Source organism: Zootoca vivipara, chromosome 4 (genome assembly GCF_963506605.1).
Source record: "Zootoca vivipara chromosome 4, rZooViv1.1, whole genome shotgun sequence".
Taxonomy (NCBI): Eukaryota; Metazoa; Chordata; class Lepidosauria; order Squamata; family Lacertidae; genus Zootoca; species Zootoca vivipara.
Genome location: NC_083279.1, coordinates 31,056,121 through 31,071,015, shown reverse-complemented (window position 1 = coordinate 31,071,015; position 14,895 = coordinate 31,056,121). Strand labels below are relative to the sequence as shown.

The following is a 14,895-nucleotide window of genomic DNA, read 5'->3' as shown; positions in this document are numbered from 1 at the left end:
CCACGATGTTAAAAAACACCCACAGCTAACACTTAAAAAAGAAGAAGTTTAATCCAGATTTCACTTTACAGTAGAAAATCTGAAAAGTCAAAGTAACTATGAAATGTCTGCAGTCAGTCACTGCTAGTGAGGACGCTTCATTGTGCAATGTTGTTTGGATGGTCAATTGTCATGTGACTGATCTCTAATGCTACACCCCTATTTCTATTTGCTCCTCACCTGAGCAAAACATATAGGTAGCTGCTTTCTTTCCAGAAGTTCCCAGTACCAAACATAAGACACTCGTTTCCACTGATTGCTGCATGCCCCATTTGGAGGAGAAATTTGAAAAAGTCAATATTGCCAGCCTTATCTGAACAGTTACCATGTTTTACTATGGGCAAACCAGAGGCGGCTGCAATATCTATTCCCATTTGCTTTTTTGTTTTTAAATTCTGTCTTATGTTATATCTCTCTATATTATTATTTTTAAAAGCCCAAAGTATATACTGAGTTCATGTTCTCCCAGGTAATTATTTCTCTGCATGCAAAGTATGGTTCACTCCACCAAAATATGATCTCTTCCATGAGTTTCTTTCTAAGATTTATACCTCTGCACAATGTAAGATTACTCAACCCAGTAATTTAAAGTCCAAAATGAATTCAAAAAGTGCCCCGCAGATCTGGATCAGTAGAGGGGCTGGGCCAAAATCTTCTGCTAAGCCAAACACAGGGACATATTTTCCCCTTCCCCCATCCCATCTAAAATTTAAGTTGTCAGATTGTCAGGGTAGGCATCTGCCCTTTGCTGTTGTTGTTGTTGTTGTTGTTGTGGAAAGGCACTACAAACATAAAGCTACAATTTTAATGCATGCTTACCTTGGAGTAAACTCCACTGAACACTGTGGGGTTTTGCTTTGATTATTAAACATGTGTATGAAAATGTTATTATTGTACCCATTTTGCAGAGAAACCTTTTACACATGCCTCTTACCGGGAGTGGGGAGTTAAAGAAACCTTTGCTTACAGTATTTGCCACAAGAGGTCAGTGTATGCTTGTGTGTGTGTGTGTGTGTGGTTTTATTTAAAAATCACATTGCTACAGTGTATGATGACATTAATGAACGACACACACTGCGAGGTGGGTGAAAAACATCACAGTTCCAAATTTATAGCATTTCATGCCTTTCAGAATGCCACTGTGCCTGGAAGCCCTTTCTGTGAATCATTGCTTAAATGTGTATTTAATGCTGCCTTGTAAAATGGACAAGCTTAATAAAATACTACTTAGCTGTGGCAATCAGTTTACTCGCCCACACATGCACATCTGTTAAGCATTGTATGTGCCCTCAGATATACTGACAGGCACAGGCACACACATACACACATATTTCTCATGCAACACAACTCCTTCTTAAGCAATCCATTCCCAACATTGTGCGTGCGCATGTGTGAAAGAGAGGGGAAAAGTGAGCATTTCATTAGCATATGCATACATAGATCCAACTACTTCTGGTTTCAGGGAGCAGGGACATTGATTCAGCTAAGATCTACAAGAATGTGTCAGTCCTGATAGCTATCGAGGCAATGCACACATGGCCAGCATTTACTATACGATCCATACGGCCAGCTTCCCTCACTCTGGGGTCCTGCTCACCTCCTGGGCAACTTCATACCTTTTCATTTTCCCTGTGAATAATGAATACAGGAATATTGCCAGATTATGTGTGAACTGGGAGCTTCGTTAAGTCATTTTCAGATGTGATGTTAACGCTTTGCAACCACCCGTGCTTTCCTGGGAGGGAATAAGTCCCATTGAGCTTGTGGGCTCTATTACAAGGAATGGGTAGTGTTTGCTGTCCCACAACAGCCAAGAAACTGGATCTGGATCAAGGAAATGCTGTATGTGATTCTGTCTTTCTTGCTACTATATGCTACTATGGGGGTGATAGGGATTGACAGAAGCAACACATTCCCCATAATGTTTCCTTTGACCCTGAGGGAACATACCGTAAATAGAAGGGGAACCAACATGGTGCCTTCTTGATGTTGTTGGACTATAATTATCACCATCCCTGACCATTGGCCATGTTGGTTGGTGCTGATGGGACTTACAGTTCTAGAGGGCCCTGGCCTATTCCCAAGACATCAGGGTTAGGCTATGAAATTGTGCTTTTCCCCTCAAAGTTGTAGGTGGTATGATAAAGCCATCGTTGTCCAGGACCTGCACACCCATTTGTTTTGTTCAGCTATCATCTCAGACCAAACAGGCTTTGAAGGTTTTCATGCATGGTTAAATCTTTTCAAATTTATTTGGTTGGAGATGATAGTGGAAGGAGACCCTTACATTTCTATAGCCTATGCTAAAATTGGATTACTTGCAAATGCGCCAACATCGTTGTCCTCAAGATGTACCTGCCAAAGCATCCAGTGTGCATTGCTTCTGCACCAAGGAATCCAGACTTGGCCAGAACCAAAGCATAGGAACATAGGATTGCCTTATACTGTATTGAGTCAGGCCATTGGTCTAGTTCAGTATTGTCTACATGGGTTGGCGGAGCATCTACCAGGATTCCAGGGATTTCTCTAAGTCCTGTCTACTGGAGATTCCACAGGATGAATTTAGGAATTTCTGTATGCAAGCAGATGATCTACCTCTAAGTGATGGTTGTAGTCCAAGCACTTATAGCATGTAGTAAATAACTGTTGTATTCCATGAGCATGGTCGTACATGCAGACCTGCAACTTGCACTATCCAGTTGAACAGGCATAGCTGAGGAAGGAGGTGATTGCATGACACATGCTGACTGGCAAGAAGCACACTCAAGTCCAATGTGAGATTTCAGTTCTAAAAGCAATACTAGACATCCTGGAAATGGTCAACTCCCCACCTGATGATGGCCCAAATATCTTTTTTTTAATGTTCTATCATTGCAGTGCAACACTTAATTCATGGTTTACCAATGCACATCACAATTTATGTCTACAAAGGCAATGCAGCCTTAATTCACACACACCACTTGTACATTTGGGTACAAATGGATATCCAAAGGAATATTATTAGGTTAAATGTAGATAAATGGCTCATCTATGTGCAAATGCTTGTTCTGTTTTAGACTTCAGATCTCAGGGAAGCCTTGGAGTTTTTGAAGCCTGTAGGAATTCTACACAGCCACTGATTTTAGTGAAAATGGATCAAAGCTGACAAGCAGGTAGAAAACTGATGATGCCATGACTTTCTCTTTACTAGGGTGTATGCAAAGGTACTCTGCACTTGGCTTCGGGAAGGTGATGGATCATTTTTAAGAACTGCACAGCCTTATGCAGGCACAACACTCTAGGTTTATGTACTTGCAACAGACTTCTGTATTTATTGACTCCTGATTGTTTTATTTTTGTTCCTTTTCAGGCAAGAACACAGAATTCATCAGGCAACAGAGCTATGTACTTGGACAACAAAGATGACAGTGCCATGTCTAGAAAAGTAGATATGGAGCTGACCCAGGCCCCTATCCCACACCACGTGGACTTGCTCGGAGGTGTAGCAGCAGAACCGATTCCCAACAATTTCAGTGAGCTGGAGCTGTTGAAGGAGATGATGGCTGTTCAGGGAGAACCACACAAGCCCTACCCAAGCAGTGCTCCAGAACAGGAATGTTGCATTACCCTGGGGAAAGATTTCAGCCCACTCTCTATGCAGGGAAGGTAAGGAAAACCAGAGTCAACAGAGTCTGCTTCATCTGATGGCATATTGGTGTGGGTTGTTTTTATTCTCTGACTCAGTCGATAAATGTTTTATTTAATGTCTTCCTGCAATATAATTAATGGGAAAGAGGCTTAGTTAGGAGGCTGGAGTGGCCAATTGCTGGGAAGGGATATTCTCTCAGCAGGTTTCAGAACTAATATCTGCTTTTATAGCAGCTGTGTTGCATGTGTGTGTGTGTGTGTGTGTGTGTGTGTGTGTGTGTGTGTGTATATATATATATATATATATATATATATATATATATATATATAGGGAGTGATGTTTTCCAATATCTTGTTTTCCTTACTGATGTTTTATTTAAACCAAATGCTCACAAAAAGAATTCCTTTGTACTGCTTAAAGTTGAAACATAAATGGCCAAAGTAAAGGAATTAACTCTAATTATGGTTGACTGCTCTAGACATAAAAATGATGCATTGTACTCCGGTTACAAAAAATTGAACAACATCCATTCTTTCAGAGTTCGATTACATGGGGCAAAGTGTATCTATGGTGCCTCCCCCTAGGGCTGATTGGTATGGTAGCCAAGTTCGTCAATGACACCAGATTAGTCAGATTGATGAAAATCCAACGAGACTGTGAAGTGCTCCAAAGGATCTCTCCCAACTGGGTCACAGGGTGGTTTACAGCATAAAAAGAGAAACTGGAAAATACAAAATGCATATCATAATAAAAAGCCTGGTTATAGAATTACTGCATAATACACATCAGCACAAAATACACTCTGCTGCCACCTAGCTCTTGCCACTTAACTGGTCTCTGCCGCAGAAGAGGAACATCCTCCAGGTAAAGTCAACCAGTGGAAGGTGGGAGAGCAGGTAGATCTCATTCCACTGGCAAGTGATGCCCAGTGATGCCAAGCAATACATAGTGGAGCAAACAAACAAGGAAACCGCAACTTCACAAATAGATGAGTGGGATATGAAAAGGGGAAAAAAAATACTAAAAGGAAAAATATATTGGTGTCATGTGGGATAACTTAATATAAGCGGCAATTCCACGTCTACCTGTGAACAGAAAGAAGGCAATTCCCTATTAGAAAAGGGAGTGGAATGCGAAATACGTAGTACCCTGAAGGAAATCTGAGGTACAGAGTCACAATGAGAGCATCTGAAGATAGGAGGCAGGCTTGTAAATGCCTCTGCTCCCCCAGTCTCTCTTCCCTCTGTCACCAGGAGGAGGAGGAGCAGCCCTGGCAAGGGTGTCCCACCTTGTGATGGACTAGTCCCCTGGCTAGTCTCACAGGCATTTCTGGGATGGGGTTCTTTCCTTCGTGTAGCCCTGCTGTTATGTACTGAGCTGGATCCTAGAACAATAGGATTCAGAATCAGCGGGAGCTACCCAATCCAACTCCAGGTGGAAGTGAATCCGCAACCTGATTGGCCTGCTGGAGCAGCCAATCAGGCGGCTGGCAGAAGTGAATCTGCTACCTGATTGGCCTGTAGGAGCAGCCAATCAGGCTGCAGGCAGAAGTCAATCCACAATATAATTGGCCCACAGGTGTAGCCCTGAAGTAGCCAATCACGCAAGGCCCATTGTGTAAATAATGTATATAAGCAGATGGTTTTGGGAAAAGAGCCATTCGTCTTCTCTTCTTCTCCTTGATGAATATGAGCTGAATAAAGAGCATGAAATTCACTCTCGACTCCGAGTATATTTCACTGGCGACGAAGGTGGGATCCTGCTGAGCTGACCGCCACCACGCACTGCACCGCAGCACCGCCACCTGCTGCACCGCTGCATCGCACCGTGCATCCAGGCTTCAGCTCCAGGACCCAAGGAACCCAGAATGGCAACCGACAGCAGCTTCTTGCCATTCAAACCAGCATCAGGAGACTGGGAAGGGTACGCCGCCCGTTTCAACTTCCTCCTGCAAGCGAAAGAAGTCACCAACGATGCCATGAAGAGGGCAACATTCTTCAGCGTCTGTGGAGAGGAGACGTTTGAAATCGCCCGGGCTCTCCTTGCACCTAGAGATGTCGCTACCGTCTCTTACAAAACAATAATGGAACGGCTGAAGGAGCACTTTTCACCACAGCCCTCGGTGGTAGCTTGCCGAAATGCCTTCTACGCAAAGCGGCAAGCCCCGGGGGAAACCATAACTGGGTTTGTGACCTCCCTCCGCCAAGCCGCCCGGTTATGCAACTTCTCAGAGTTGGAGAACATGCTTCGTGACCGCCTCGTCGGTGGCCTGAGGGACGAGATGTTGCAACGACGCCTCTACGCCAAAAAAGACCTCACGTTCCAGATTGCTCTGGAGGAAGCCCTGGCAACCGAAGCCGCCGAGAGGTCAACGCAAGAGGCACGACCGGCCCCGCCATCCCAACCGAGGGTCTACCACGAAGACCTCACCGACGAATCCGAATCTGACAGGGAGGAAGTACACCGAGTACAGCGGCGCACTCAAGCAGCACACACACCACAGCAGCCTCGACGAGAAGGAGGGAACTGTGCAAGCTGCGGGGAGAACCACGAGAGGAGGACCTGTCGTTTCCGCAACGCAGAGTGCAGGCAGTGCAGAAAATTGGGACACATCGCCCGGGTGTGTCGGGCTCGACTCACCCGTCGACAAGCATCAGATGACCGACCCAGGAGCCCCAGGTCACACGGCACCATGCACCAAGGCAACTCGACGGAGATCACGGACTACCAGGTATTCCAGTTGCCCCATCCCAGCACAGAGAAAATTTATATAGAGGTACAGATAGAGGGAGCCCCATGCCGCATGGAGCTGGACACGGGTTCAACTCTATCCATAATCTCGGCCCGAACATTAAGGGAACTGTGCCCTAATGGGGGTCCCAAACTAAGGCCGGCCCCATTCACCCTCCGGGACTTGGCCCAAGCGTATCAACAGTTGCCTGTGGACGAAGCCACAGCAGAGGCTCAGACGATTGTGACGCACAGAGGGGCATTCAGAGTAAAGTGGCTGCAATTTGGCGTTAGCGTGGCACCAGGCATATTCCAGAATCTAATGGACTCTCTCCTTAAAGGGATTCCTGGCGTCACCCCCTTCTTCGATGATGTACTGATCGCCGGGCCCACACCAGAGGAATTTGAGGACCGCCTCCGCTCCGTCCTGCACCGTTTCCAGACGGCGGGCCTCAAGGTGAAGCGGGAAAAGTGTTTACTGGGAGTGCCGCAGGTGGACTTTCTGGGATTTAAGGTGGACGCAGAAGGGGTCCATCCAACCGGTGACAAGGTACGGGCCATTTGTGAGGCCCCAGCGCCCAAGAGCAAGCCCGAACTTCAGTCATTCTTGGGACTATTGAACTTTTACCATGCCTTCCTTCCCTATAAGGCAGCGGTAGCGGAGCCCCTACACAGACTCCTAGATAAAAGGGCCCCTTGGGTGTGGGGCCAGCGACAAAGGGCCGCATTCCAGGCAGTCAAGGACTTGCTCGTCTCAAACTCGGTCTTGGCACACTTCGACGAGAGGCTGCCAGTGGTGCTGGCATGCGACGCCTCTCCCTATGGCATCGGCGCTGTCCTGGGACACCAACTCCCGGATGGAAGAGAGGTGCCGGTGGCATACTTCTCCCAGACGCTTGCTGCAGCCGAACGAAACTACTCACAGATTGACAAGGAGGGTCTGGCAATCGTGAAGGGCGTAAAAAAATTCCATGATTTCTTGTACGGGCGGCCCTTTACCATAGTGACTGACCACAAGCCGTTGCTTGGCCTGTTTGCCCCCGAGAAGCAGACCCCCCAAGTGTTGTCTCCACGTGTCCTCAGGTGGTCAATTTTCCTTGCCGGCTACCAGTATGCACTAATCCACCGCCCTGGGAAGGCGATGGGCCACGCAGCTAGACCCCGCTGTACGACCCATCAGGCACAAGAAGTTGCGCACCATTCCACAAAAGATAGGGTCATCTCCCGGGTCCTGGACTGGGTGTGGCGAGGATGGCCCAGCAGCAGCCCCGGGCCAGAATTCGCTGGCTACACAAACCGCAAACATGAACTGTCGGCCCACAAGGGGTGCCTGTTATGGGGAAGCAGGGTTGTTGTTCCCCAGCCCCTCCGCAAAAGGGTCCTCACAGCCCTACACGAGACACACCCAGGGGTAGTGAGGATGAAGGCCCTTGCCAGGAGTTATGTGTGGTGGCCGGGGATTGACAGAGAGATAGAGGCCTGGGTCCAACACTGCCAGACCTGCCAAGAATCCCGCCCGGATCCCCCAAGGGCCCCAGTCCAGCCCTGGGAGTCCGCCCGACATCCATGGTCACGCTTGCACGTGGACTTCGCTGGCCCCTTCCAGGGAAAAACATTCTTCATAGTGGTGGATTCCTACACCAAATGGCTGGAGGTCGCACTGGTACCGTCCACTTCTACGGCGGCAGCCATCCGGGTACTACGTAAGCTGTTTGCAACCCACGGGCTCCCTGACACCCTCGTCTCGGACAATGGAACCGCATTCACGTCAGAGGAGTTCCAGACCTTCACAGCGCAGAACGCCATCCGCCACATCCGCTCAGCACCATTCCACCCTGCCACCAATGGCCAAGCGGAGCGCATGGTGCGGACCACCAAGGACAGCCTCCGCCGCATAACACAAGGGGACTGGGAATACCGCCTTGCCGCATTTCTTCTAGCACAGCACAGCACCCCAAGCACAACGACGGGCCGGAGCCCAGCTGAACTACTCATGGGCCGGCGCCTTGCAACTAGACTGGACCGACTTCACCCCGACAGAGCTCAGGATGAGGTAGTGGTGGGGAAAGGCAGGAACCCCCGGACATTTGTGGCCCAGGACCCAGTGTATGCAAAGAATTTTGGGGCAGGCCCAGCATGGGTACCCGCCACAGTCACCAAGGTGACCGGTCCCGTGTCGTACGAGGTACTAACGGAAGGGGGGCAATGTTGGCGCCGCCACTGCGACCAGCTACGGCGACGATTCCCAGGAGGAACCCGGGAGGAGAGCGGGACAGAGGGGTCCCAAGGGGACAGCAGGGCAGTGAGGCCTGTAGAGCGAGAGGGGTGGGCAGGGGAAGCAGAAGCAGTAGGCACAGAGGGGCGCCCCGAGGCTGGAAGGACACCGGAACCAGAGTCACAACCTAGTGGTTCAGTGGTGCCAGACCAGACAGCCCCGGCACAGCCAGCAGCCTCGGAACACGAGCCAGAACCAGAACCCCTGACCAAGGAACACCCCAGGCCACAACGCACACGGAGGCGGCCAGCAGACCTTGGGGACTACGAATGCAACTTCCCGGGCAGGACTGGAACTTAGAGGGGAGGGGTGTTATGTACTGAGCTGAATCCTAGAACAATAGGATTCAGAATCAGCGGGAGCTACCCAATCCAACTCCAGGTGGAAGTGAATCCGCAACCTGATTGGCCTGCTGGAGCAGCCAATCAGGCGGCTGGCAGAAGTGAATCTGCTACCTGATTGGCCTGTAGGAGCAGCCAATCAGGCTGCAGGCAGAAGTCAATCCACAATATAATTGGCCCACAGGTGTAGCCCTGAAGTAGCCAATCACGCAAGGCCCATTGTGTAAATAATGTATATAAGCAGATGGTTTTGGGAAAAGAGCCATTCGTCTTCTCTTCTTCTCCTTGATGAATATGAGCTGAATAAAGAGCATGAAATTCACTCTCGACTCCGAGTATATTTCACCTGCAATTCAGGAGGAGGATGGCAGTTTGAACACCTGAGGACTTGGAGAGGATGCAAGACACTTTTGCTCTTCTAGCTTCTCTTGGGTCTTCCATCAAGGGACAGGAACCACATGAACAGTGACAGTCTAAGGAGCACCCACTCAGTCCAAAAAATTCCAGCCCAGCACCCTTAACAAACAAGAATTCACAGGATTTTCTGGAGGAAACGCCATGTGCTAGAAATGTACTTTAAATGTATGGTGGGATGCAGTCTTAAAGTGAGAAAGCCTTGCTGTGTGAAGTACTAGTATCTGCCTGATCTAGCATCCATCTTCTTTGAGATCAGCAATTCTCTTGGAGCGATAGCTCAGAAATTACATCTCAGCTCAGAAAGTACATCTGAAAATCTGAGGATTTGTGTACGTGTGTGGGAACTTGCACACATCTTTCCCCTCTCCCCAGTAAGTCTTGCCTATTTTATTATTTACTACACCCTTTACAAACCTGGTACCCTCCAGATATTTTGAAGTTGTGAACTTCCACCAGACTGCTGGGAGTTGTAGTCCAAAACAGTTGGAAGACACCAGGTTGCTGAAGGCTGGCATTTTGAACTTGGCTTGAAAACTTGGCTTAGTAAACATTGATGTGCCTGTATTTGAAACCATGTAGAGTGCCTTCCATCTCACAAAGGATGATAGAGTTCAAACATTTTGTTGCCTTAGGTGAAAGATGCGAAAAAGGGGGAACACAAAATGTTCAGGAGGGTAGTTCACCTTCCTTATGAGAAAAAGTTAAGTCCCTTGGGTCTTTTTTTAGTTTTAGACAAGACAACCAAACGGTGCTGCTATCATCATTATCAGCCCCTTGAACTTCTGACACCGTTTTGTTGTCCAACGCTGCCCCTCTCTACTGACTGCCTCTGTCCAGGTTTGATCCCTGGCACCTCCAGATTAAAGGATTGGGAGCAAGAGACTGAAAAGGCCTCTCTCTGGCACAGAGCCTGGAAAGCCAGAATAGACAATACTGGACTGGATGGACAAACATTTTAGTTTGATATACAGCAGCTTCTTGTACAGTATTAGTGAGGAGGATCCACAACACATAATTTACTGCCACAAGATGTGGTATTGACAATAGATTTACACGGACTTAAAAGGGGATTACAACTAGATTTTGAGCCATTGCCTTGCCATTCAAGGGAGGCAAAACCAAGAGCAAAAAGTATTTTGTTGGGTTCAATAATAAATGAATGTTTTGTTTCATATTTTCCTGCAGCGTAAGGAGTGGGAAAGTGACATTGCTAGGGAAATGTAACAATCAAATGCCTGGAGAGACACATTCTCCTAGCAGTGCTCAGAACTGACTCTCTCTCAAACATGCCATATGCCAGGGGCTGTGTCCCTGATTTCTTCCCTTGCCACCCCATGCTACTTGCACCCGCTCAACAACCCCCCCATTCCCCATAGACCTTTCCCAGCTTCTCTTAGACCTCATCAAAGCCTCCACCTCCTTACTGACCTCACCAGCTTCCTACTCCCCTTAGACTTGACAGCAGAAGGGTTGGATTGGAAGTTGGCCAACATGCAATGGTGGCGAGGAAGAGGCATGACTTTCCTGTGCCCACCTTGGGTCTCAGCAGTGAGTCAGAAAAAGGCTGTGGAGGGGCTGAAGTGTGGTCTTGGGACTTTGGGGGTGTCTCTTCAGGCAGAGGTGGTGCCATTCCTGAGACACGCTCCCTTTCCCTGTATGCTACTGACTTATGTGTGCTGTTTGGAATGTAGTAGCAGTGCCCACTGTTTCTGGTCACCTTCCTAATTGACTTCTTGGGGTGAGGTGACAAAAACAGCAGTGGATCACCACACTGGCCACGGAGGGGGAAGGTGACCAGTGACAGTGCTAGCCACTCTGGGACACTGGATCTTGGGGGCAATAGCACCTGGGCTGGCAAGTGGATGAGCTAGCGGAGAAATGGAGCAAAATCTTCATGCCTTCTGCAGAGACGATTTATTTGTTTTGTGAGCATTTGAGAGGCATTCAGGGGGATATATGAGAGAATAAAATGCCAGTTGCTTTAATTTGTCGGTTTGCCAAACGTAATATGTTTCCTGCGTGCAACTTTTCTTCTTTGCGCTGAAATAAATACGTATCTAGCAAACAGGTTTGCTAACCTTGATTCATTTCTGTGAATAAAATCTGACTATTTATGTTCTCTGATGAAAACAGAAATGCAAAGCTGTATTCTCCAGCATTTCACTGCGGCTGTCCCTCCCCTAAGCCTCCCTAAAGATATCTGGCTGCTCAAGTTGGGAGGCTGACTGCATGACTAGATGGTCCTGCATGGCAATTCGTATGCAACAGATGCCAGTAGCATCACCAATGAGACATTTCCTCAATGTTTTTTGTTGTTGTTGCTTGCATGAGAGGTGAGCCATTACTCTTGTCCCTTGTGAAGAATGTTCTGTGTAGTAGAAAGGTCCAACAAAGGATCTGCAAGCCTGAATTAATTCATCTTTTCTATATTCTTAGGATGAGTCCTTCAGCCGCTATTGTTGATTTATGTAATGTGCATTTCCCAAGGTTTTAAAGAAATAATAATAATAATAATAATAATAATAATAATAATAATAATAATACCAGCAGCCTCAGATAGATCCAGACATTAATCTTTATAGGAGCAATAGGAGCAACTTCACCCGCTTCAGTCATGCCACTGACATGTGAGCACCAATCCTCTTTAGGGTTTTATTGACAGCTGTTTCATCATGTAAACCTCTTAGAGTGAAAACCATGAACGTGATTTTAATGAATATGTCTGATAAAAGGAATAGTAAAGCCAAGGTGGGGTGGGAGGAGGAGAGTTGGAAAAGCAGTTTTCCTTTGAATTATTAGTTGTATTTATGTTGTTTTTTTTTTAAATGATCAGCGCTGCAAGGAATATACAGATAGGATCAGTAAAGATCCAGAGGATCTCTCTCTCTCTCTCTCTCTCTCTCTCTCTCTCTCTCTCTCTCTCTCTCTCTCTCTCTCTCTCTCTCTCCCTCCCTCCCTCCCTCTCTCCCCTCATTCTCTCTGTGTTTTACACATTGCTAGGGCATTTCCCCTCATGATACAGGACAGCTACATTTGCTTCAATTTCCAAGAGAAAATGCAGAACGGATGCTACTAAGGCTGGCCAAATAAGAGTGTGATTTGAAAGCTTGTCCTCTTTCATCCAAAGAAGTTGGATTAAATTTAAAAGAGAATCCTTTCCCCTCTTTTCACGTCTCTTGTCTGGATTCAACATAGCCTTATTATTATTATTATTATTATTATTATTATTATTATTATTATTATTATAGCCCCAGTTTGTTTTCTGCTTTTTTAATTACTCTTCTTTCTTTAATGGATTATGAAGTGCATTGGAAACTGCAGTACCTATACCCCAAACATGTTGGGTAAACTTACAGGGCGAAAAGGAAAGAAATGTTTTAATGACAAATCCTTAGAGCAACCTTTTAAGGAGCTTCTGTTTCTTTTACCACAGGTTGAATAGCAATGTGTATCCAGAAGGTTGCTATTCCAAATCTGTTCATAGTTGTATAACAGCTTTAAAGAGGATTATAGAGCCAGAAATATTTTCTCTTGTCTATTTAGTTAGAAATCAGAATATCTCATAGCCCATATTACAAGAAATATGGCCAATTTTTATACATTTTACACATTTATTTAATCTATAGACAACACCTCTCCCCTTCCCTGCAACACACAGGGCGTCACCTTTCAAATACATGTAAACCTAACTGAGTTGTGTGAAGTCAAGGGAAAGATCTGGATCCAGAGGTTAGCTGAGCCTTGGGACATGAGTATGTGCAGAGTGCATTTCTTTTCATTTGCATTATTATTACAACTAGTTCCAATTCATCTAATTGTAAAGGCTTCCTGGGCAGGCTATGGCTTCCAGTGCAGCCTGAACTTTGCAATTTCTCATTTTAGAACTGAGGACTGTGCTGTGTTACGTATAATCCTGGCTTGCTTAACTACTTATTGGCTATAATGCAGAAGCTGGTGACTCACCCAGGATCATCTAGGGACTTTGGCGGGATTTGAATGCCAGTGTTGTTGGCTTCCCTTGGACCTAACTCTGTTTTTGTTTACAGTTGCCCCAGTTTGAGACGATGCTCTCTGCAAAATGGCATTACTATTGCATCATTAATTTTATTTATAATGGTACTTTATAAACCACCAACTAATAAGAAAAAAACATGAGGGTTCATTGGATGAACTGTGTGTCTCTCTAAAGGAGTGTTTCCCAAACTTGGGTCTCCAGCTGTTTTTGGGCTACAGTTCCCATCATCCCTGACCACTGGTCCTGTTAGCTAGGGATGATGGGAGTTGTAGTCCAAAACCAGCTGGAGGGCCGAGTTTGGGAAACCCTGGCCTAGTCAATCAAAATGCTGCTTTGGATCTGCTTTCTTCACTTAGTGCTCCGTTGCTTTCACATCATTCCAGATGTGAGGAATGGTACATGGGGTGTTTTAGAACAATTCAGCCAACATGGCAGGGTGGGGGAACAAAAATGGAAACTGAATAGTTGGAAAGTTGGTGGCACTGCACATGTCCCATTTACTGGGTGTGCCAATGCCGGCAGCTGTTTTGGTGAATGGTAGGTGAAATTGGGAACAGAGGACTGTGAATTATGAATATTTTAGAGCTGGCACATTTTGTAACATTGAACACCTGCTTTGCCAGCTCGCCATTTACTCTATAAATAAATTCCCAATATTGTGTTGAGCCAGTTTGCTGCTTAGTCTCCTTCCCACCTGACCTCTTTAGCTCACTCTTCAATGACTTCCAGAGACATTAATTAGATTTGTGTCACTGATACTGCAGAGGTGACATTAAAGCAACGACCTGTGATTTAGATCAACATCTTGTGCCTCATCTGAGAGGAGCATATACCTTTTGCTTGGCACCAAATTATTAACAGCAACAACAGTGCATCTCGAGCTCAACTTTTAAATCGTATTTTAAGAGGTTGTTGAGTTTCCTTATGCAGCTCAGCGCAACGGCTGATATTCAGCTGTAAACTTGGCTTGAAAGTGCATGTGTGACCCACCAAGCCTAAGTGCTTGGTTGGCCCCATTTTTGCTGTCACACAGAAGCAGAAAAACGATACATGAAATGGGCTTGTTTGCTTTGGTGCAGAAATGGTACAGGTTAGCTGTGCACCTTTTCCTAATAATATATATATATATATATATATATATATATATATATATATATATATATATAATTTATACCCCTCTCATCCGGCTGTCTTTCCCCAGCAACTCTGTGTGGCTTCCAGCACTTACAAAAACATAATAAAACATCAAACATTAAAAACTTCCTAATACAGGGTTGCCTTCAGATGTCTTCTAAAAGTTGCGTAGTTATTTATCTCCTTGACACCTGATGGGAGGCCATTCCACTGCCTGGTTCCCTGTAACTTCACTTCTTGCAGTGAGGGAACAGCCAGAAGACCCTTGGAGGTTCTATATAGTCATGTAAAAGTCAGGGGGATAATGGATATATAT

At 46.3% G+C, this 14,895-nt stretch overlaps 1 protein-coding gene across 1 annotated transcript in view; it reads left to right on the top strand.

Moving 5' to 3' along the window:
- The window catches only part of OCA2 (OCA2 melanosomal transmembrane protein), a 153,899-nt gene that overhangs the window by 17,114 nt on the left and 121,890 nt on the right, over positions 1-14,895 (top strand). Inside the window, exon 2 of the mRNA XM_035115521.2 lies at positions 3,389-3,684. Coding sequence (XP_034971412.1) covers positions 3,422-3,684 — 263 coding nt within the window. The 5' untranslated portion in view covers positions 3,389-3,421. The remainder of the gene's footprint in view (positions 1-3,388; positions 3,685-14,895) is intronic.